The sequence below is a fragment of the Sclerotinia sclerotiorum genome, genomic scaffold (genome assembly GCF_000146945.2).
Source record: "Sclerotinia sclerotiorum 1980 UF-70 scaffold_27 genomic scaffold, whole genome shotgun sequence".
Taxonomy (NCBI): Eukaryota; Fungi; Ascomycota; class Leotiomycetes; order Helotiales; family Sclerotiniaceae; genus Sclerotinia; species Sclerotinia sclerotiorum.
In genome coordinates this window covers 1-23,117 of record NW_001820809.1, presented here as the reverse complement: position 1 = coordinate 23,117, position 23,117 = coordinate 1, and the positions used below count along the sequence as shown (strand labels likewise).

Sequence of the window (23,117 nt, the reverse complement as noted above, 5' to 3'; positions counted from 1 at the left end):
AATTTAAAATGGGGAAATCAATTCTGGATAGGACTACGACTCCGTACTAGATAGATGGGATGAAGATGAAGAGAGATGAAGAGATGAAAAGATGGAGAAATGAAACGATTAAGAAATTCAAATAAAGTAATGTTGAAGTGAAGATGGAAAAATAAAAGATCGGAAAACATTCTTCTTAACCATCTGATTGTGATTGGTACGGAAAATATATTGTAATACCTACTTGTTGCTGGGGTATCCATCTAGACCTTTCTGTACTCTGTAGATAAGCTTACCTGCCAAACGACCTTCTCCTTTTTATTGATGAAATTGATGAATGAATGAATGAATGAATGCATCCCATATATCCATGTCCCGAGTGAGAGAATGGATAAATTGATTAATGAGCCAAGATTCGATCAATCAATCAATCAATATATGATATTTTATTTATGCTATCAATATTGAGTCAATGGAGTTGGAGGTATCTTATCGTAAAATCCATCGATGCATACAGAGAGAGGACTGCACGGAGTATATAACATCTTACCTCTAGTAAACACTTCAATTCTTAAAATAGTAAAAATAAATAACTATTCATCTCAATGATAGCAAAGTCGTTCGTTCTCTCTATGTACAAGTGACTTGGACCCCTTATGTACCTAGATCTCTAGTGCAAATTTCAACAATCATGACCCACCAACCATCACAACGACATTGAATTCCCCATAGTCTCTTGCAACTTCTCCATCAACATCCGTATACTATTACAGTTCATCATCATCGTCGATTCGATAATTCGGACATCCCCTCATTCCCGTCTCTCCTCATATGTACAGCGCCATGTGTCTCACAAGCAAAGCGTGCCATGTCCGGATAGCTTGGGATGACGAATCTGTCTACTAGGTATGTCTGTGCTTGCCTTATCCTACATAGCCCTCAGGTTCAGCGCTATCCATCTGAAGCAGTACAGTAGTACGCAGTAGTGATTTCTACCGTCAAGAAATCAACGAATATAGTAAGCTTGGGGAAAGAGAAAGAAACAATAGAAGATGAAACAGAAGACTTGTCGTATTTGGGGTTGTGGTGAGGTTACGGGGAAAGTAGGCAGTGTCAGTCCTTGAGGCATTGGCTAGAATCATATCGTTAATCACTCCGAAATTAACCTTGGCATACATATATTCATTCCAGGCGCACACTTAACATGAAGCCATGTATGATTCTGGAAAGTCGAGAACATCGAGTGATGATCAATACCTAATAAGTAGACATGTATATCGACTGAAGCCCATTCATTTGTCGAGATCTCTCAGTTCTAAGCTTCGAATCTAGACCGACTTACTAAAATCTTGAAATTCCACCCTTTTTGTTCAAGGTTCGCTTCCCCGCTCCTTAGTTGTATCGGCCTATTGTACTTGGAGCGTTACCTGTCATGGCATGGTTTCGATACATCTCACGTGATATCCTCTTCGCATGCCATCTCCTCTTATTTTATTGCACATCTGTTTTCAATACATTTTCTAAGAACTTCCCTTCGTATTTTCGGTATGCGCACTATTCCTGTTCTTTACCGCGGCACGTGATCAATGACCTCCGAGTTCGGGTTCCATGTAGAGTGTGCCAGATATTACCTACTCCGTACGGTAGAGAGCAGATTGAAGCATTTTCCTACCGTTTCCAAATTTTCGGATCCGAAGACCCATCAAATCCCATAACCTCTGTCGATATATACAACCTAGGGTGTGGTCAATAGTAAAGATGGTGATCTAATCAGTGGTCCTGTAAGTTTAAAGGAGACCTGGTGCTATGTAAGCACGGCACAGCTCTATGCTGAATATCAACAAACATTATGAAGCGAATTTTCGGGTAAAAGTTGTAACCTTGGTATTTGCTGCTAAACATCGTGTTGAATACTTGTGAAGCTCCAAAATACCAAAAGCCTCCCCCAAAGAATCTCCATTGCCCAAAATCGGACACCAAGGACAAATCATAAGTCTCTGTCTATTCATGTCATTCATAAAGCCAACTCGTATTCGCTTCCGCAGTTTTATTGGGCTTCTGTCCCCTACTTTCCTGTATACAATCGCGTGCCTTGATCGAACCCTGAGGTTGCGCTTTGGTATGATGTCAAGCTTCTATGGCCTGGATGCAACTGGGTTTTTGCCGTCCTCACCCCACATCTTGCGGAGTCGTCTCTGCTCGTTTCTTTCCAATTGCCTTTTTTCCTGCACAAAAGTTTCGAGGATGTTCAGTTGCACTTCGCAGAATGATTAATACTCCCATGCTGAATTTGTGCGAACAAAGAATATAGCATATGGGTTAGAGATATTCCTGCCACCTATAAGTATAAAAATATCGATCGACCTTGTCTCTCGGTGAAATATAAGAACATGTATGTGTAGAGTACAAGACTCGTAGCACGAAATCCGAAGCTCCACTCCTCCGGATCATCAGTTCTAAGTGTTACAGATAATAGAGAATAGGGAACAATTCTAGACTGCATATTAACTAGATTTAGTTCTTTATTCAAACTTAAGATTCTTTTTAAGTCTCTGCACTCGGTCTTCACATTCTCCACTCAAAGCTCACGACCCGTCGACGCCATCGTAGATAATCGTTCTGGGTTATTACACTATTCCATAGTTCTACACAAAATCACAAAAGTTTATAAGTCAAAAGCGCCACCCGTCGCCTATCTCCACTTAAAAATACCTCGGTCATGATATCTAGTGGGATATCCGTCCGCAAATCATTACTATACCAAGTTCGAAAGTAGATGGATGCTACTGCACAGCATCAGCATCTAAGTGATATGCATATTAGAATGATCGACGATGCATTACTCCAGCATCAGCATCTCAGTAGTATGCATATTAGAATGATCGGCGATGCATTACTTTCTTGTCTGTACTTTTATTCGTTCTTATTCTCCGTCCGTTGTATGCATCTCCGTTTTAGCTGCCAGTTTGCCAACGTAGAGCACGCACAGATACTCTTTTAACCAAATTTTCTATATCCTTCACTCGTGGAACATCTGACCCTCTCGCTCCCAATATCCAATAGGATATCCTGCCGTCCTAGACTGTTATGAAATGGCCTGTTTCAACAGTGCCTGCATATCATTGTTCATGCGCATGTTTCTCATGCTCGTCATTGTAAAAGTGTATTCTTTCATTCTTTTCTGCATCGTCTCGTTCGTCAGATCTTAGCCTAGTATACTTTTCCAACGTCTGAGGCTTTTATCTTTGGTCCTATTCTTTAGCTCAGAATACAGAGTATACTTAGATAGCCCGCCATATCCCCTGATCACCAATCTAGCTCGGTACCAAGTTGCCATAGCTTCGATAGCACAACAACGAAGCCACAAAACTGGCTATTGTCTAACTTAAAATACCTCGCATACTTTATCCAATCATGTCGTAAAGCCACAACCATAAAAATTAAATATAATCATCACAAGCCAGGCATTAATGACCAACTACCAAGGAAAGTGGTTTACTGGCCTGTCCTTTCAGAACGGTCCGTCGAGCTACACAGGTTATATGATTGGAGAAACATGCAAGTGGATACATTCTCTGTGCTTGAGCTTCAGAGAAGCCAAGCAGTAGAACAGGCTTAGTATGAGTTCTTATAGATGAGTTTGGAGGGTAGTCTATACATGGTAATTAGTAGTGTATACATTGGATACACTGCTTCAAGGGACAGCAACATAGAATGCAGGATATACCGATCATTCAACAGGATTCTGTAAACTGTAAAGTGTAAACTTTACGCATGGACCAGTTAAAAGCGAATATAATGGTTTGCTGTTGAGTTGGTCTTTACGGTAGCTTTCCGGGAAGGCCTTGCCAAGATTCTGTTGAGTCTAGTCTAGGCACTAGATAGCTATCTGGATGAAGTAACTAAGCTCATGCTCAGATATTTAGACTTTACGAAAGGTGCCTGCAATAATTGTAACTATACGATGACCTACGTGAAAGTTCAAGCCTTCCCTACAAATTTAGGTTCGAGGCATTCGATGGAATTATTGTGGAATGCTGCGTGATTGGATAGATAGTTCCTCAGGTGAGATGATGCACAAATGGATGCGTAGCTCAGGTAGGATAGGGATAAAATAAAGTTTTCGTGCCTGGAATTGGGGGGGAAGACGGGGAGATAAAAAGAGATCTATAGATCTAAGCCTTTCTACTTATATATAGTTTTCCTCTGGACGAAGATTCCACGTTTTATTCATCTATTATTTGCTTATTGATGTATACATACTCTCTTTCTACATAATAATCCAATTATACTACTATCCAATATCAAACTTCTTGAACTCAGAGATTTTTAATACATTCCATTGAAGTTCAGTAGACAAACTAATCTTCTTTCTGCACCTCGACCCTAGCGAAAGTCGTTGATCCACCAAGTCTCGTCTTGTTATTCAAATCACCATTGAAAAATGTCTTCTCCTTCATCATCATCAAATGTGCAAAAGTTCAAGAAACTATTGTAAGTTCCATCCACTCTTTTTCCTCTCCACTTCTTTGTCTCCCCATTTTCGTACGGAGTATACCCCAATTTAAACCCCGCATTCTAACAATCTCCACAGTAAACGCAAAAACCCCACATCCACAACCACAACCACAACTACAATTCCAACCCCGGCCTCTAGTCCAAAAACCCGCATAACGTCCTCATCAACCTTCACCTCCATATCTTCTACCCGCTCCTCCTCATCCTCATTCTCCAACACATCAGCCTATTTTTCTGCCACATCTTCTTGTTCGTCTTCGTACACACCCCACTTCCCGTCCTCGCCCTCAACGGCAACCATATTCGCTTATTCCTTCTCAACCCCGCTCTCAGATGCCTCAGATGCAGTAGATTCCAGAAATAGAATGGATGGGTTGGGTGTTAGGAGTAATAGTTCTTCATCGATTAGCTCTTTGGAAACTCGGAAGACGGAGGAGTTTTGGGGGGAGAGAAGAGAGGTGGGGAAGGGGAAGCGGAAGGGGATTAGAGGGAGGGAAGAACTGAACGGGAATCAAATTGGTGATGATTTGGTCTGTTGGTGAGGGGTAGTGTTAGGGTTGGAAGGTGGATGGGTTGATAGGGATAATGAAACCATAAGGCTATTGGAATTTGGGAGGTAGATGGAAAACCGTGGTCTTTAAGGTTCTTGAAAATTAAAAATGTGATGGAATAGGCGCAATGGATACGATCGGGCATAGAATTGGATGGTAATGGGAATGGATAGGGTTGAGACTTGAGACGGTGTCCATGGACATTAGTGATCAATTGGTCAATGATATGATGGCGTGGAGTCGGATATATCAAGCTTTAATCGAGCCGAGATTTGTTTTTGGATTTTGCGGAATTCTGGTGGATCTTACTAGTTTTTATATATTAGCCAATAATGTAAGATTATTTATTGAAGGAATTTCGAAGAAATCAACATGATTATGTAAAGAGGAAATTTGAAACAGTCGACTTCTCGACTTGAGATTTTGAACTGAAGCGAGTAAGGAACAAGAAATTCCAACGATTCTGTGAGAAGATGAATCCGGGTTTAAGCGTGTGAATGTGTGGGAAATACGAGGACTCATAGCAGAGATTTGTTGTTGTTCTATTGCATGAAAATAAAGAGCAGTCTATGGTCTCGATGTGCGGTCCTGAACCAGGTAGTCAGCAGATTCTAGAAGTCATGATTGGTGGTCTTTTTTCGGCAATTCTTGAATCCATAGATGGAGACTTTTCGTTAGTAATGCATTGAGCGAACGTTGAGACATCACAATATATTCTCCCACCACTGAGATCCTTGAGACTCGAACAACCTTTCATACAACATTGATGACCGTCGCAGAATCAATGTGTTCCCGCCCTTCTACTTAAGCAGTTGTTGATATGACACTTATGGCGGTTGCAGAATTTGGAGAGGATAAATTGGATTTCCGAGCATTAGCCATCGTGACATGTATGAGCAGTGCAACAGTCCGAACCCTTGTGTTTCAATTTCTGGCAGCCTTTTATGCTACTTTTGAATCAGAAAAAATATCAGCTTCCAGCTATACTCAACTAAACATGAAATTATACTCACAGTGCTGGCACCACCATGTTTCTGGGCCAGTTACCGGATTAATACACTCCTGAGCGCGGCATTTGTCTGTTTCAAAAATTAATATGGAAGCCTCCAGTGCGGGATAAGTTTGAGTTATAAATACATTGATGCAGGTGAATTCATACGGAAAATATCATGCTCCATTGCAAAGAGTCTTGCAGTGTAGACATATATGGCTCGTGGCTTCTGGGATACCGAGATTTTGGGAGTGTATGACACTGCAGATTGGATCGAGCGTCAAAGAAATTAACTAATAGTGTGAAACCAGGTGACTGGTTGCATTATTCCAAAGAACAAGAGTGGTAGACGCTGCAACTAAGTGCTCTTATTACATGGTGAGGAGAACTAGATACCAAATCAGCCTTTGCTGAAACGGCTACGGTTGTTGCAATGAGTTCACGCTATAAAAGAATAGTGTTTTCAGAACGATACTAGATAGGAAGGAGTGGTTTTCTGAAGATTCGTGTTCCATACCATCTGATGAGCACCAGGTTATACATACTAACAGTTGAGACTACACCAATCCCATGCGATCCAGTGAGTATATATGATGAAACTCTCATGAATATAAGCATGCTCTTTTTCAGCTACAAAGCTTCTTCCCACGAAATGCAGATTTTTCTGCCTTCTCCACCTCGCTTGCCCCATAATCAACGAAATAAGCATGGAAATTCCCATGCAGCGATCCTGCAAAAGAAATAGCTATATGTCAATCAACCCTTCAATAAGAAATCCTCCACATCAATACCAACAACTGCTGCCAATTTGCCGCAACCCAGTGGGCATTTCCCTTTAGTTATCCGCACATGACATCTCAAGTACTAGTGATAAAGAACTAATGGTTAGAGTGATCCCGCTCAGCTATTGCGGAGTAATTCTGGATGGGAATGCACTAATTCATAGAGTGGGAACTTTTGCACAGGACAAGGGACGAATGGGGAAAAATGGCTAAGCTGGAGATATCCAGTCTAAAAACAAAATAGATTGCCTCATGCTTAGTATCATGTCTTTGATCACCGCCACCCGCTAGGACACGAACCGATAGTCGCAGAGCACAGCATAGAGTATTCATGAATAGATGAGACAAATACATATGATTGAAGCTACAGTATGTGTTTACGCATATATATTTGCCGAGTACAAAGAAAACAATTCACACAAACATCCACCAACTAACCATGATTTTCCTTCAATTCCCTAGTTTATTTCATATGTCCTAATATTTGGATACCATCTTCCTAGCATTGGGATTTTGTATTCAGAACCTCACATCTAACATCCGACGTAGATAGCTATTGCAATAATTAGTCACAGTTCCTCCATACAATACAGAATTTAGAGAATAGAGAGAAGAGCTTGAAAAAAGGGATGGAGAAAAAAATCATACCATTAGCATAAAGCGCATAACTATCCGCATTCAACACGGCCTTTGCACTAGTCAACGCGACAGCCGCCGAGTAACCATATCCATTATCCGCGGTTCCAGGACTGTAAGTCGCAGGCGCATGAGTAAACTCATGTAAACTGGTGGTAGCCCTGTCCTGCGCATGACAAGTTCCCGAAAGAGTCGGGAGCGCCGAGTAATAAAGTGGACAATTGACAATTTCATTCGTGGAAGGGATCGTGTACGCGAGAACATTGGAAGAACAGTAATTATAGATATCAGTGCAGTAGTACGTTGTGCTTCCGGATGTAAGCGAGGAACATTGTGATGCGACGGCGGAGAGACGAGCAGCGACGACAGAGCGGGTAGCGGCGGCGGTAGTCTTGAAGTATTCGGAGAATTTTGTTGCGGAGCCGGAGGAAGCGGCTGTGGAGGCAGCGCGCGCTAGCTGGGCGCAGTAGGAAAGTGCTTGGGTAGTTTGGGTCTTTTGGGTCGTGGAACAGCCGGATTGGAGGATGGTGCGGCGGTCGATGGAGGCAGGGATTGCTTTGGCCATGGATTGGGCGGCGGCGCCATCGACAGGGATGGTGAGGGTGTTGGATTTGAAGAAAATGGTGTCGCTTATTTTGGTGGATCCAACGGGGGCGACGGGGATAGTCCCTTCGGCAATGAAGGTGTAGTTTGTGCTGGAGAGGTCGTGGACTTCGGCTGCGTTGAAGGTAGTTTCAAAAGTTTCACCTGCTGCGAGAGTGTGGAAGACTTCGGGGGCTAAGTCTGTGCGCTGAATGGAACGGAGGATCCCTTTGAATGGAACAGCATTTTCTTTCTCGTGTGTTAGCTTCAATACTTCAAAGACACACGAATATCAACCAAATTCATCGCTCAATTGTATTCGGGAGAAGTAGAAATACTGAAAACTAACCTCCTTCATAAACATCAACCTTTTGAACAGGAGCAGAGTCAAACAGTGTTCCATATTTCAACAAATTCAAGGCCTCAGTTCCGGTGTTTTTGACCGTAGCATGAACTACAGCGTTCTGACCAGCAGCCAAGGTGACTTCAAGGACATTGTTATCCCTAAAAAAATCATTAGCTCCAGTCTCTGTGACAGTACAAAACCAAGAGTAGAAGATTCGTCAAAGTGTGATGCCTTAAATGTGGTGTAACGGATCAACCCAATCTTGTGAGTTAATAATCAGATGGATTAAATAGCGTATAGACAAAATGCTCCAAGCAGAGTTCAATTTCAAATACATTCGTCATTCGTGTATTAGACAGGAACACTGTTGGATTCTAGTCTGGAGTATCAAAAACTTGTAACTTGCCTCTTTATAGCCGCAGAGTTGGCAATGGCAGTCAAACTGGCAATTGTCAAAATATTCGAGACGGCGCGCATATTGGATTGAGTACTGAGATGAGGAGGAATGATATCCGTTTAAAGGGTTTTGAAGTTGCTGAAGATGAAGATGAGAAGCTTGAATTCGAGTGACTGGCGACCCGTTATATATGATAATTTGAAGGCCATTCGAAATTCTTCATGCTGTTGAGCGCCGGAAGTTTTCGCCCGTAGAATACTCATGATGGTGGTCTGAAATGGAAGGTACTAGCAATTGATAAGAGTATGCAGCCGTCATCTTCAAGATGTTGTCTTTTCACACAATCTCCTCTTCGAAGTTTGAATTCGCCTGCCTTTTCGGCAAACTTTAATGAAATTATCAATGTCCCTGGTGATAACGAACGATCGTGATCCCACTCGGGACCCATGTGCTCTGCTCCAAATCCAATACATCGCAATGTATGATTGGAAGTACTTTGCGAATCCTATCCTTAGTGTATGAAAAGTATCGTGAACCAACAGCTCGTGAATGCAGAGTGACTACTTACCAAGATAGGAAGTTGAAGACAATATTTGCCAGTTACCAAGCCAAGGTACCAAATAACGAAAGTATTTGACAATATGTAGGCGCTCTCGAGTTTAGCCAAGAGCTTTGAAATAGATCACCAAGCTTTTCTGTGGCTATCTTGAAGATTGTACCATTTCATTGTAGGAAGCTGGAAAGGATCACATGAGTGCCAAGTAGATTCGGGGTACAGTGTAACATCCAGATGTCAACCTATGAATACATTTGTTAATTGCTTTACCATCCACTGCCATATATTCGAAAAGTCCAAGAAAGACCAAGACAATTTGTATCTTGGCTTAAAAGAAGAAATGGACTTGGCAGGGCTTTATATATCTTTTCTTCCTCGATTCACCTTCCCAAAAGAGGGATGATCTTCCCTGACAGTCTCGAGCTTCTTAACAATGATGTGGCATTAAAATTCTCTGCGCCAAGAAATGTTGAGATAGCGCGGGGGAGTATAGAGATGGGAAAGGAGAAAACAGATAGATACACCAATCATATGTACCGGATGATTATAAGTCGAAGCCTTGAGAGGTGCATCCCCTTGATTACAGATCTTCAAACATTTAACCGCGTCTCGACTTTCCTCATCCGTCCTCTCCTTCCACTAATCATGATCTCTCAGTATTCACTAGACATGAAGAAAAACACCATTCAAGACTGCGATAATAAAGCAATTGCCGCTGAATGCGACCTCGGCATTGAATACTCTTGATCTTGATAAGAAACTGCCGTCGGGGAAAAGTTGTGGCAGACATGCAGTAAAACCCCACACTTGGGTCTTCGACCTTCTACATCGAGATAGTCTGTCTTGGCCTTCACCAAAAAAAAAACGAACGACTGCTCATTTTCCTCGAACACCCCATTTTGCATACCTTGGACTTTCAAGACCTTTTTCCAAATCTCAACGATAACTTTCCCCAGATCTCAGCGATAACCTTTTTCATATCCATTTTTACGAGAACAACAGATTTGGGTAATGTTACTTCGTCGTGGACAATACTCACCCTATTCATCTGAACGCGAATTCCGAATCAGACCGAAACTTACTATCCTACTTATTGCCCTTATATTGTTCGGCTTCTTTGTCAGAATGGAGGCATCTCCCACTGATCAACATGATGTTCCCATCCAAATATCCATCTCAGATGTTACTTCAATCGACAGCGAACCATCAAGCCCACCAACCATCAGCTTAAAAGTAACACTGCGTAACACCTCGGACAAACCTGTCTCCTTTCTTCGATGGTCTACTCCCTTCGACATACGAGCTGTTCCTATGGGAATATTTAAATTTCAATCCGTCGCAAGTGGAGATTTTGCACCTTGTCTAGAATTGAAACTCAACCGAAAGATTCCAAGAGAAGGTGTTTTCTCGGATGATGATATAATTACCATTGACGCGGGTGCCGAGGAATCGAAGACTATCGAGATAAAGGCTCCTGAGGTTGTGTTGGCAAGAGGAGAGAAGTATGTGGTAAATGCGCAATGGTTACTGGATGCATGTGTGATCGAGAGAGGGAGGAAGCCCAGAAGCAGATGCTAAGGTTTTAGAGAGGATTTTGAGAGTGAGGGTGTAGAAATTGAGGTGTAAATTGTGAGGTCAAAGAGTTTCCAAGAAATTTAACATAATTTGTTTCCGTCCGCAACCCTTATCTTTTATTGAGAAGCTCGTCGTCCGGTACTTCCTACCTACCCCTCCCCATTGAACGATAAAAGGAGATGAATCAATGATATTTGAAAGTCGATAGAATGAGAAAAAAAAAAATAGAGAAACATAAACATACGACAGTGAGGATTCGCTGGTGGTCACCCACCCAACTACTAATCCACCGATCTGAAGCTTGTGTATGGCAGAGCGGACGGGATGCCCAATTCTCTTCAGTCTATGGCCGTATGTGAAGGACTGTGAGTTAGATGCTGTAACATTGTGAGCATTTTCAGACTTGAAAGGAGGCTTTTGAATTTGGGCACCGTAATGACCGCAGAAGTAACATGAGGGGCAGAACTTTCTGTGTACAAATGGCATTTTAGCAATACCTAAGTAAGTACTAGGTAAGTGAAACTTTCACCACCATTATAAATCATGGGGAGTCTCTCTATAGTCAGCATGGAAAAGCCTCAATATTTGAGTTGAGCTGAGCTGAGCTGAGTCGAATTGAGTTGAGTTGAGCTGAATTGATCCAAATCTCGATTCTTACACATCTTGTCTTGCCTCCTTATTCACGGACTCAACCTTTGAATATCCCACTCCCCATCTTCTTTCTTCTCATATTGAAATCGATCATGTAATCGACTATCTCTCCCTTGCCAAAACTCCACCATCTCTGGTATAATTCTTAAACCTCCCCAAAATTCCGGCACCGGTATCTTTTCTTGACCCTCAAATCGCTTCTCGACCTCTTTAACCCTCTCCTGTAACTCTTCTCTTCCGTTCAATACTTGACTCTGCGGACTAGCCCATGCCCCAATCCTACTCCCTCTCGCCCTCATATCATAATAGACCTGACTTTCCTCATCAGATAATCTCTCCACCTTCCCCTCAACTCTAACCTGTCTTTCTAACTCCTGCCACCAGAACGTAAGACTTGCCCATTTGTTAGACGCAATATCTTTCGCCTTTTTACTCGTGCCCCAATTACTATATATAACGAATCCACCTGCTGCATCTAATTCTTTAAGGTATACCATGCGCGCAGACACACGGCCAGAAGGTAGACTGGCGGTTGATAGACAAACGGTCTCGGGATGGTAAACACCACTAGTTTGAGCGTGCGAGAACCAAGAATGAAACTGCGTGAGAGGATTGAAATCAAGATCTTTGCGGTCGAGTGCACCCTTTACAAATTGGTCTGCTTGGGCATTGTTTTTCTCGTTGGCGGGCGCGACTGTAAGATTACTGTTGATTAGATATGTGTAGAGCAGAGTTGGAGTGAGGTTTTATATCAGAGTAGGATAGGACTTGCAGATAAGTTTAGAAGCAGAGGGCGAAGGGTAGAGGGCCATTTTAAGGAGTGTAGGACGAAAAAGAAGGTTCGGAGTCACTCGCATGTATTATCGAGTAATGTGTAAAAAAAGAGGTATGTATTTTCGAAAGAAAGTGGTGATGTCCAAGAAGATTATTATTATTATTATTATTACTATTATCATTATTATCATCATCAATGATTCACTCACTACAAACTCTAATCATCAATTGATTAGGTAACCTTGATGATGCGACGGAATAAGCGGCCGCACGGATTCTCTATCTTCTTGTTATATAATATGAACATGAAGATGCATGATCATCTATATCTTCATCTATACCTTCATCTATGTCTTCATCATTCTTCATCGTTTTAATAGATCTGTTATAAACACCATAAGAAATGAATGCACTCATTATCTTTTATCCCTTTGACTTCTTCCACCTCAATGTGATAACAACTTTACTTCTATCAATCATATCACGAATACAGATAATCTTCCAAGAGACATTCTTCATGATGAGAGCAATATATAGGTACACACTACAAACTATAAACTACACAACAATACTTTCTTCTCCGACCTCTTTCAGAATGTCTTGCAGATCTCACCAACAGCGATGTCGGTCGGCGACTCCCTTTGAACTACCGGGACTCAGATATCAAGAATCTCAAGTTCAAAGCGTCATTGATATACAAAAAATTCCGGCTTGATGGCATTTTTGTCAAATAGATGGGATTTGTAAATGCAGATTTCCAACCCCCTTGTGTTGATCATTTCCCAGGGGGTATTAATCTTACCATAGCAACGGACAAAGATCGATTTGGTATTCGTCACCACGTCCTGTTTTCAGCGATAATTGTTTGATATTCATATTGGCTTACCGAATGCAGACTATGATGCGTACATTACTCGGATGTCGAGAAATTCTGGTTCAATTCAAGATAATTGCACATTGCTTTTAAGCTTGATAGCGAACATTGTATCCAAAAACGAGTTTTGATAAATATCACTAATTCGCAGAGCACGGTAGGTCTTATATTGATTTTAGGAATTAGCTTCGGGTATTAGACTTCATATGTTCGATAGACGAAAGAAACTATCTCAGTAGCTCAACAGTACCGTCTTTAGGTCCAGATTTAACATCGGAGCTCTAGGATTAATTGATAGCTGAGGCCGTGAGGCATAATTCTCGGCAGAAGCCCTCGCCATAGCTCCCAAAGTTGGTAGAACTAGCTATCATCTGTACATCTATCCTTCTGCTACATACAAACTTCTGCTATAGCTATAGATAGCTATGACGTTTGCTGTCTAAACAAATCTCACTCCTCAATCGGCTTCATGATTATCCCCATGTTTACTGTCAAATAATCACACAACTTCCGGGGGCTTTCTAGATTCCCCTGCTGAGTCCGAGGGGGTTTTCCGATCGACTGGATTTCGTTTGAATTGACGGAACCTTTTACTCCTTGGAAATGTTCCTAGTCCCTGGACCAACCATTCAACCATTCTTTACCCGTCAAGTGCGGAGTAACCTCCAGCAATTAAATACCAATCACATCATTGTTCTTAGCCCCTACATCTTCCAAATTTTACCTAAGGTCTTTTCCATAACCAAGATTTAGATGCTGATATAAAGCTTTTTGCCGGTTGCGGTACTACCTTATGCACCAAACCGCTTTCTTAGCTTTTCTCCAGTTTTTCTCCAACTAATTGTTGACGTAAGGATGATATTGAACAATTTATACATTATTTCTAAGCTTTTTCAATCTGTTTTTCTTGGGACGAATCAAGAGCCATAAGGACACTAAGCTAAGACGTGTTCGTCATATTTTATTACTTCATAGTTCCACAACAGATTTCCTCTACAAAGCGTCATGAAAGCTGCATAACTTGCCCCGTGGCGATTGAGTTCCCCTCTTATATCAATCGAGTATTTTCATTCTGATTTAATTTACTTCAAGCTACAATTTCTTGTCTATTTTACGTCCGGCTTGAACACCTAGAAATGTTTTACAAGACAGGAATTACCGCTGGCTTAATTGCAACGGTGGCAGCTGCTCCAGCTGCGGTCACCAAGATCATTGAACGCCAAGTCGAAAGCTCTGCTTCTGTCACAAGCTCTACAACAGCTTCTGCAGCTTCCGCTTCTTCTTCCTCACCATTTCTTCCTTATTCCTACAATCAGCAACCATCTGTGAATAGTGCAGCAGTTTCATCGGTCGCTTCAGTTGCCGGAATTCCTGCATCAGAAATTCCAGGAGCTACTGACCCAGTCCCACCAGTCATCAGTTCTCAAGTCACTGGTGTCACAAGTCATGGCCCATACAGTGGTACACCGACGACTACTGGAGCTTTAAGTACCATTGCGCTCGCAAGTGAAGTACCAATCTTGCCACCTAGACCAGCCGAGCAAACATATGTACCTGATGGTACACTTCACGACCCACAGCCAATTCCATATCAACCAGCTGGTGGTTTAGGGACAAATGGCACAGAGCCTGTCTATCGTGTTCAATCTGATTTTGATTATCAATCAATCCTCTTAGGTCTTTACCAAGAATGGATTGAGCTCGATCTCTTCCATCACATTCTTGCCAGGTTTCCCGAAGAGGAATTCACAGCTGCTGGTCTCACTCCTAGCGACAGACATCTTATCGAGTTCATGGCAAATCAAGAATCGGGCCACGCTACTATGCTTTCGAACTTGCTTGGAGGACCGGGAGGGGCAACACCACAATGCACGTACAATTATCCTTTTACTACAGTTACTGAAGCATTTGACTTTTGTCAAAAACTCACCAGATATGGAGAGTCAGGTGTTTGGGGTTTCCAAGCTCATCTTGACTCACGTGAAGTTGCACAGCTTCTTGATCAATCCATTGCCACCGAAGCTCGTCAGCAGATTATCTTCCGTCAATTTTCAGGTCTTTTCCCCATGCCAGTTTGGTTCGAGACGGGTATTCCACAATCATGGGCTTGGACTCTTCTCGCACCATATATTTCATCTTGCCCTGCCAACTCTAAACGTCTTGTTTGGCAAAACTTCCCAGAACTTAAAATTCTTAACCAACCAAACATCGCTCGTCGCAATGCTACCCAAACTGGTTTCAACGAAACTGCTGGATTCGGTCCCGCTGCACCAAGTAACTCAAGTTTAGCACCAATAGATTCATGCGTCGGTAATAACGTAACTGGATTTGATTGCTCAGCGTCCATTTCCCAAAACCGATCAATTCCCCTGTCCTACCCCGGTCGTGAAGTCTTCCTCCAATGGGAAAACCCAGGTAAACCCGTCGGACCAAATAACTCTTATATTACGGCCTCCAGCGCTGGAACAGCAGAATGGGCAATGTGGGTTTCGCAATTGAATATCACTTATTCACCTCTTCTCAACGTTACGACGAACAATGGAGCTAATTCGGCTATGACGATTCAACCTGATGTTTCGACTTTCGAGGGTGATCCAGCGATTAATGGGACGATGTTTTTGGCACTGACCGATACGAATCAGACCTACTCGGCGTTTAATTTATCGAATGTAAATCCGCATGTTGTTGCTTTGGCTATGTACCAAGCTGGTTAGGTTTAACTGGTGTTTTTGTTGTTGGGTTTAGAAAAGTATTTGTATGATATTTCGTGGCTTTTTGTGTATCGTGTGGGTGTTGGAGTTTAATGATACGATATGTTGTGATAGGATATTGTATATTTGAGGAGTCATCATAATCTTTATAAGAAGTTATATATAAGTAGCAATAATGGAAGAGGTCATTACATGTATCTACCTACAAGTTCAACTTTAATTCATTGTTGGGTATTCCATTATTAAGTGGCCTTCCTCGTCCCTCTTTTTGAGCGAAGATATTTCGTCGCTCCTCAATCTTCTTGTCTTTCATGACTTGTATATAACATTCCTAGGGCGGCTTTAAGGTCGAGGTGGAAGGGGCTGAAACGTGGAATATTCGCACTTCAGGAGCTGTAAAATATTGAGCTTCCATACTACAAACTCTTGGAATCACATCATTTGCAGGTATCATTATGGAGAAACATCTTTCAGAAGTAATTAAAAATCTAATTTGCATTGTAAGTTCTAGGTTTTTGTCCCTTTGTGTAACTCCCAGTGTCTTTATAAGATTATTGTTATTATCCATTATCATTTTATTACCTTTATATACATTATGTATATTTATATTCCGTATTCATCTTCAAAATCTATACGTTTTTGATCGGAGGTTTAACTAAAAAAAGAGGGGAGTGAAAATGGAGAAAGTCCTCAAATGATCAGATGTCTGTTGACTTTTGGGAGTATAGAGGGAGAGGCGAGGCGAGGTAGAAGGAGGCAGGAGCTCCGAAGGCTGAGAGATGGTGGAGTATAGTGAGGAATTATTTTGCTGGCGACTTGTGTTGATTGCCTGGCGAATTCCCTGACGGCTCCTGAAGACTACAATTTTCCCTGGCGGTGAGAATGGAAAAGTGGAGGGCAGAAGACTACAAGATTATTAGATCCATTGCTCCGGGCCAGGAGTTCGATCTTACACAAAATCTCAAAACTTGCCGATCTTTAAATATCTTTGAGTATAATCATGACATTCTAAGAGGCAGGATCAGGATACTTATTCTCGGAGGGTCTTCAAGCTTTACATTCATAAACAACACGGGAGTTTACGATATTTTTTGCAATATTGTTGTCAGCTGTTAAACATTCTCGTCTAGAAATAATACATCGTCGTAAATGCTAACGCGCTGCATGTTTTGTTGTTCCACAGGCTTTTTGCTATGAAACATTTGCTATTCTAGGATAGGACCTTAGCCCTTTCTATTAGAATTCACACCATTCTCAAGCCGAGTGTAGCCATGGCTACCAGGTCGTAGTGCCCAAATCAAAAGACGGCGCGAAAAACTACCTGAAAACATCCTCCGTTTTGAAAACTCATTAAGTCATCTGCATAAACTCAACTCTAATTTTTACTACGCTCTGTAGTAAGATCTTACATATCAAGATTTAATCTACTTAATAATTCCATGGGAAGGATGTGGCATTGTACTATTTCACTCACAGCACTCATAATAGTATACTTATAGATGCACCTCTAAACTTGGGCCAAAGCATTTTTGATTCTTGTCCTATGTTATGGTCATGACCTTAGGATAGTCAGATAGTCGTTGTCAAAGATATCTTCCTGTTGCCCCTTTTCTTTTCGCTAATTCTCTGGGCTACACGGTTTGTCCAAATCCCCATCAGCGGCCGAAACATGGAGATGATTTACGGCTTCTCGAAAAGTCAAAAACTCGGCCCATTGAATGCTCCTATCATCTGTCTTGAGAATTCACATATCCAGATATGGTATTCAATATTTTTCGTAGCTGTACCTTTTATATACCCACAAGTTTCAAGTGGTTAGACAACCAACATCAATTTGGCCCACCAGCAGTATACTAGTTCCCTAATGATGATAGAGTATGACGTATTAGTCGTTATATATAGTCGTCAAAGTTTACCATTCCTTCCAAGTGTTGTCCTTTACTCTGTATATTCACCTGCAAATATATCAATGAGTAATCTTCTGTTAAAAGCACAGCATTATTGCTAACTATCCATTTTTGTCTTCATATTTGCCCCCTTACTACAAGAATCCTTTATAGATCCACATTCGCAACACATTATAGAAATCATAATGAAACCACGGAACATCCAGGAGAGCTTTGCGAGGTGCTTATGATCGATATCCAGACAAGATTTGGATGCTTATATCAGGACCACACCAAGTACCAGTCTTAGCCCTTGTTTTGAAGCATACAATTGACGGGTTTGGCATTGCTGCCTTATCCTTAATGGAAAGGCGAAACTTCCTCGATGGTGATTTGCTACGAAATACCGGAAAAGCCTTTGGAGATTCCACGCCTGCGAGAAATATCTTCACATCAATCTGTGCTGCTGTAGGTATATATTTTGATTACTGTAATGTTATTTTCATGACTCCCCCATCAAGAGGAGGATGGTGACTGGGCTGGACATCTTTTGGAACCTGATTGTACTTGTCATGAAAATGTTGTAATTTTAGCTGAAATTTCGAGTCAAGGAAGGTGTAAGCGGAAAATTGAAGCCGAATCGCAGAACTCACCAAAATCCCGTGATGCCTTATCTATGAACTTTCGTCTTCCTAACTACAACGTAACACAACGAGATACATTCCGAAATTTGGAGTATGCGTCGAACTACAGACAAAATATTGATTGAAAACATAGACCAAATTTGTTCTGATTGTCCCATTAATCCCGCACACTTTCCCTTCTGCTCCCCGCCGTCTGTTTCGGATTTGGGCTTTTCTCAAACTTACTTTCTTGTCAATTATCTCCAATATCGGTTTACAGATAGCTGATATAGATCCCTATTCTGATAGACAGAGATACAGACAGCAATATTTTAACAGTCACCTTGGTTGATAGGTCATGCAAAACCTCCGTTTGCATGCCAAGTGATGTGATACATGAGAGAGTGCAGAAAGATACGAGATCATTAAGTCGATTAATGCAGTCGATATCGAAATTGCAAGACCGGTGCCAAGGAAAACGGCGCGGCGACCAAATTGGCAGTGATATATGTGCACTGAACTCAGACAAGACTTCTGGGAGTTCCACAGTTGAAGACGAAACAAACGACCACCTGCTAGAAATTACACGGTAATAAAAGGGACTATCGTATTCAACCAGCATTGATTGTATCGCTTTGCCAGATCAAAGTTCCTCCCGACCCGGATCTACTTTTAAATTCATGGCACTAGTTTCATTCTTATTTTTCAAAAGCCGACTGTGTGCAAAAGCCGTGGATTCGAGAATGTCATGTAGTGGAAAGAAAATTTCTAAAACTCGGCGCCAATGACCCAGAAGATTTCTTTCTTAGCGTTTTCCAGAACGACCTAGTGATCCTAGGGAAATCGAGCGGCAGCTACAGATTAATAGTCAGGGTAGCTGTGTGTGCAGCTGTGTGTGGCTGCGTGGCTTCGTGGCTTTGTGGCTTCAATGGCTTGGAACCTCATTTCAAGCGGACAAGACGGAATGACGAAATGGTACCTGCAATTTCCTACTCGAGTAGATCCTTGAGAATTCGCATGCCCAGCAAGGCAAAAAAAGAAAAAGTTTTCACGAAAAACATGACTCGAGCTCTTGATGTATCACGTGATATTCTATGTCTGTCGGTGCTGCTATCTTTCCGAGAATTGCCTACTCCACTATCTTCAAAGCAAACCTCGACCATCATCATTGATGTCCATTGTTCAGTACCATCCGCCGGCATAACGGCACCGCCTGCATCAAAAAAGGGGCCCCGAAATCCAGGTTCTTGCGCCCCGAACTGCATACTCCATCCTCGTGTCCCATGGGCCATTACATAAAGTAGGGAGAAATGGGGAGGTCCCATGGGCGACGATGTGGTACGTTTGCAGCAGTGGCACCACAAAAAGAAGAAAAGAATTTCCCTCGAACACCACATTTCGGCCAAATTTCAAGAATTTCTAGATCATTATTACGTTTATTCCGTGTCCCCCCTCTGGAGATTTCATACAGAGTAGTGGTCAAGATGATTATGCGTTACATGATTGATCTGTAGATATGGGAGTATGGCCGAGAAGATATCCACGAGGTGGAGTTTTGAATGGGTTGTCGTTGAAATAAAACCGAAATATGACCTTTTTGATGTGGGTTTCTCGCCAAGCAAGCCAAAAAATGATAAGTTCGTTCATACATGCCATACATAGTATCTTCTTGGGATGTCTGTGCTACTCTGGGAATAGACGAACGAGTCAATCGATTCCTTTTCTGCAGAAATGGCTAAAGAAAATGATAACGGCAGAAAGGAAGGAGCACTGGTGGAACGATTAGTCCAATTCTTTCTCGACACCTTTCTATATACTTTCATCCGCCGGCATCCAGAAACCAATCAGCTCATAAACACGCCATAGGCACAGATACACAACTTTCAAAGAGTTGTCTTGGATGACGGGCGCCAATCCTCGATCCCTTATGTCCTTATGCCATGCAGATCTTGTTCATTTTTATCTCCCACTCGCTTGTCGGATTACGGACGCTTGGCCCATTTTTTAACTGCCGCTTCGTTCCTGCCACAAGGCCAAGGCCAAGGCCATTGAACCTTGAGCTTTTTTTTTTCTTTCCATTTTCATAGGCTTGAAACCTTTTTATGGGTCTAGCAACTACACTATCAAGCGCCAGTAGGATCATGATATTCGGAAGCAACAAGCTTTGAGCCTCAAATACATTTCATCCACTTCATCCACTTCATCCACATTTCTAGTCTATAAACGGCTAAGTGAGCGGCAAATCATCATGATGCTCCACCTCACATCTGTGTTTTGATATATCCAAGACGGCATCTGACAAGTCAATATATGGCAAAATTCCTCATTATCCATGAGCAACAATGCAGAGTTGATGTTCTCAGGTTGAAAGGCCAGGTAAAAACGAACACGAATCAAACACATCAATGAGATTGTAATAATCTCGAAAATAATTCGACTGTAAGGATTGGAACGCTCCCTTCTTTAGTACTCGGTGCTATCGCGGACGTCACTTTACGATGGACCCGATTTTCTTCATATCGGTTGGATTCGATATTCAAAATCTTTCGTTCTCGGCCATTTAGCCATTATTTCAATATGGTCTGTTCTCCCAAACAACTAACAGATCAATTCAATACAAGCAATACCCTAATCATGTCGTGACAAGTCGGAATGGGAAGCTCAAACGGGTGTCGAGGATACTGGCCAGGTCCCTCTTTCTTCACTCCACCCACCCGAATATTCTTTGGTAGATTCTCCATCTTAAAGAAAATCTTGAAATGTCTTGAGACCTTTTTACTAGTTTCTTCCATTTTGGGGGCTAGAGTCATTTTCACAATTGGATTCTTGTCCGCATGACAGAACGATGGGAATGCAGGCTAATTCATGGAGGCATCACATCGGGGCCCCCGATCATGATAATTTGATGGGGAGTTGACTCCACTCCCATCCTTCCCATCTTCGTGGTTGTTATAAAATCCTTTCGATCCCCATATCCCCTCCCTCCATTCTCCGCGTCATCTTCTCCTCAACTTATTCTATCCGGGGCTTTCGATGTTGCCTTGAAGTCTATTGACACTGTACTTCTACATACACATACACAGTCAAGGAGAAGTCATAGAACAGAGCAATCATGGGGTTGTTCAACAAGAAGGAGACTGCTGAGTCTCCTGTTATTACCGACAAGAACCTCAGCAGCGCTGAAGGAACTCCAGCAGCACACACACCAGCCGATACTCCTCGTGTCGCCAGATCCTTAAATGGTTCTGCACCAGAGCATCATGATATAGTACCCGAGGAAGCTCTCGACAACTTGCCTGTCACCAAATTAGCTATTATGCTTGGTGCTATCGCATCTATCGGTGGTTTCATGTTCGGTTATGAATCTGGTCAAATTTCTGGTTGGTTTCTTCACTTCCACATGATGCACCAATAGATTACTAACAAACTCTGAAGGTTTCGTCCAAATGTCCGACTTCTTAGATCGATTCGGTGAAAATGGTGAACTTTCTGCTGTCCGTCAAGGAACCATCGTCGCCATTCTCTGCGCCGGTACTCTTGTTGGATGCCTTGGATCTAGTTACCTCTGCGATACAATCGGTCGTCGTTACACTATCTCCAGTTCTGCATTCTTCTACATCATCGGTGTTATCATCGAAATCACTTCTTCTACTCACTGGGTTCAATTCGCTATGGGGAGATTCACTGCTGGTTTGGGTATTGGTGCTTTGAGTACTAGTGTTCCTATGTACCAATCTGAGTCTGTGCCAAAGAACATTCGTGGTGCTGTCGTTTCCAGTTATCAGTTGTTGATTACTCTTGGTATCTGGACTGCTTATATGGTAAGCAATCTCTTACTCAATGGGTCCCTATAAAAATCTACTAACATATAAAATAGATCAACTACGGAACTCATTCTGCCTATACCAACAGTGCACAGTGGCGTATTCCTAACGGTCTCTCCGCACTCTGGGCCATCATCCTCGGTACCGCTGTCCTCTTCATGCCCGAATCCCCTCGCTTTGCATACCGTATCGGACGTGAAGATGAAGCTCGCAAAAACATGGCTCTCCTCAACGGTGTTGACCCTTACTCCCCACTTATCGATTCCGAGATCCAAGAAATCGAACAAAAGCTCGCAGCCGAAAGAGAAGGTGGTGATCACCCCTGGTACGAAATCTTTACTGGCCCTAGAATGTTGTACCGAACACTTCTCGGAATGGTTCTTCAAGCTGGTCAACAATTGACTGGTGCCAATTTCTTCTTCTACTATGGTACTACCATCTTCAAGTCTGGTGGTATCTCTGATTCTTATGTTACCTCTATCATTCTCGGTACCGTCAATGTCGTCGCTACCATTGGTGGTCTCTGGATTGTTAAGAACTGCGGTCGTAGGAAGGCTCTCATGGTTGGTGCTGCCGAGATGTTTGTTTGCATGTTGATCTACTCTTTCGTCGGACACTTCAAGATCCAAGGACAAGCCAATGCTCAAGCCCCTGGTGCTGTTTTGATTTGTTTCACCTGTATCTACATTGTTGGATTCGCTACTACATGGGGACCTTTGGTTTGGGCCATTGTCGGAGAATTATACCCAGCACGTTACAGAGCTTCTTGCATGGCTCTCGCCACCGCATCGAACTGGCTCTTCAACTTCCTTATCTCTTTCTTCACCACATTTACCTCCACCGATATCGATTACTACTATG

The 23,117-nt window shown here is 42.3% G+C and overlaps 11 protein-coding genes across 11 annotated transcripts; 4 read left to right on the top strand and 7 right to left on the bottom strand.

The window, feature by feature from the left end:
* Positions 1 to 1,826: 1,826 nt before the first annotated feature.
* Positions 1,827 to 2,262, bottom strand: SS1G_13744 (predicted protein; the record flags this gene model as incomplete). The annotated part of the gene is made up of 2 exons (XM_001585126.1): positions 1,827 to 1,980; positions 2,153 to 2,262. The coding sequence occupies 2 exons, from the start codon at positions 2,260 to 2,262 to the stop codon at positions 1,827 to 1,829; spliced, it is 264 nt and encodes an 87-aa protein (XP_001585176.1).
* A 2,161-nt stretch (positions 2,263 to 4,423) lies between these two features.
* Positions 4,424 to 5,039, top strand: SS1G_13743 (predicted protein; the record flags this gene model as incomplete). Its single annotated transcript, XM_001585125.1, has 3 exons — positions 4,424 to 4,473; positions 4,574 to 4,746; positions 4,831 to 5,039. The coding sequence occupies 3 exons, from the start codon at positions 4,424 to 4,426 to the stop codon at positions 5,037 to 5,039; spliced, it is 432 nt and encodes a 143-aa protein (XP_001585175.1).
* A 324-nt stretch (positions 5,040 to 5,363) lies between these two features.
* On the bottom strand, positions 5,364 to 5,930 carry SS1G_13742 (predicted protein; the record flags this gene model as incomplete). The annotated part of the gene is made up of 2 exons (XM_001585124.1): positions 5,364 to 5,590; positions 5,876 to 5,930. 2 exons carry the CDS (start codon positions 5,928 to 5,930, stop codon positions 5,364 to 5,366), a joined length of 282 nt encoding a protein of 93 aa, XP_001585174.1.
* A 1,424-nt stretch (positions 5,931 to 7,354) lies between these two features.
* Positions 7,355 to 9,045, bottom strand: SS1G_13741 (hypothetical protein; the record flags this gene model as incomplete). The annotated part of the gene is made up of 4 exons (XM_001585123.1): positions 7,355 to 7,374; positions 7,470 to 8,288; positions 8,389 to 8,543; positions 8,957 to 9,045. The coding sequence occupies 4 exons, from the start codon at positions 9,043 to 9,045 to the stop codon at positions 7,355 to 7,357; spliced, it is 1,083 nt and encodes a 360-aa protein (XP_001585173.1).
* A 1,418-nt stretch (positions 9,046 to 10,463) lies between these two features.
* Positions 10,464 to 10,964, top strand: SS1G_13740 (predicted protein; the record flags this gene model as incomplete). Its single annotated transcript, XM_001585122.1, has 2 exons — positions 10,464 to 10,840; positions 10,925 to 10,964. The coding sequence occupies 2 exons, from the start codon at positions 10,464 to 10,466 to the stop codon at positions 10,962 to 10,964; spliced, it is 417 nt and encodes a 138-aa protein (XP_001585172.1).
* Positions 10,965 to 11,593: 629 nt separating this feature from the next.
* On the bottom strand, positions 11,594 to 12,376 carry SS1G_13739 (hypothetical protein; the record flags this gene model as incomplete). The annotated part of the gene is made up of 2 exons (XM_001585121.1): positions 11,594 to 12,269; positions 12,333 to 12,376. The coding sequence occupies 2 exons, from the start codon at positions 12,374 to 12,376 to the stop codon at positions 11,594 to 11,596; spliced, it is 720 nt and encodes a 239-aa protein (XP_001585171.1).
* A 385-nt stretch (positions 12,377 to 12,761) lies between these two features.
* SS1G_13738 (predicted protein) lies at positions 12,762 to 12,857 on the bottom strand (the record flags this gene model as incomplete). The annotated part of the gene is made up of 1 exon (XM_001585120.1): positions 12,762 to 12,857. The coding sequence occupies one exon, from the start codon at positions 12,855 to 12,857 to the stop codon at positions 12,762 to 12,764; it is 96 nt and encodes a 31-aa protein (XP_001585170.1).
* Positions 12,858 to 13,711: 854 nt separating this feature from the next.
* Positions 13,712 to 13,849, bottom strand: SS1G_13737 (predicted protein; the record flags this gene model as incomplete). The annotated part of the gene is made up of 1 exon (XM_001585119.1): positions 13,712 to 13,849. The coding sequence occupies one exon, from the start codon at positions 13,847 to 13,849 to the stop codon at positions 13,712 to 13,714; it is 138 nt and encodes a 45-aa protein (XP_001585169.1).
* Positions 13,850 to 14,348: 499 nt separating this feature from the next.
* SS1G_13736 (hypothetical protein) lies at positions 14,349 to 15,926 on the top strand (the record flags this gene model as incomplete). Its single annotated transcript, XM_001585118.1, has 1 exon — positions 14,349 to 15,926. One exon carries the CDS (start codon positions 14,349 to 14,351, stop codon positions 15,924 to 15,926), a length of 1,578 nt encoding a protein of 525 aa, XP_001585168.1.
* Positions 15,927 to 19,421: 3,495 nt separating this feature from the next.
* On the bottom strand, positions 19,422 to 19,724 carry SS1G_13735 (predicted protein; the record flags this gene model as incomplete). The annotated part of the gene is made up of 1 exon (XM_001585117.1): positions 19,422 to 19,724. The coding sequence occupies one exon, from the start codon at positions 19,722 to 19,724 to the stop codon at positions 19,422 to 19,424; it is 303 nt and encodes a 100-aa protein (XP_001585167.1).
* Positions 19,725 to 21,544: 1,820 nt separating this feature from the next.
* SS1G_13734 (hypothetical protein) lies at positions 21,545 to 22,840 on the top strand (the record flags this gene model as incomplete). Its single annotated transcript, XM_001585116.1, has 3 exons — positions 21,545 to 21,812; positions 21,868 to 22,253; positions 22,310 to 22,840. Coding segments are annotated over 3 exons (1,185 nt in total), but the record flags the coding sequence as incomplete, so codon positions are not given.
* Positions 22,841 to 23,117: the final 277 nt, after the last annotated feature.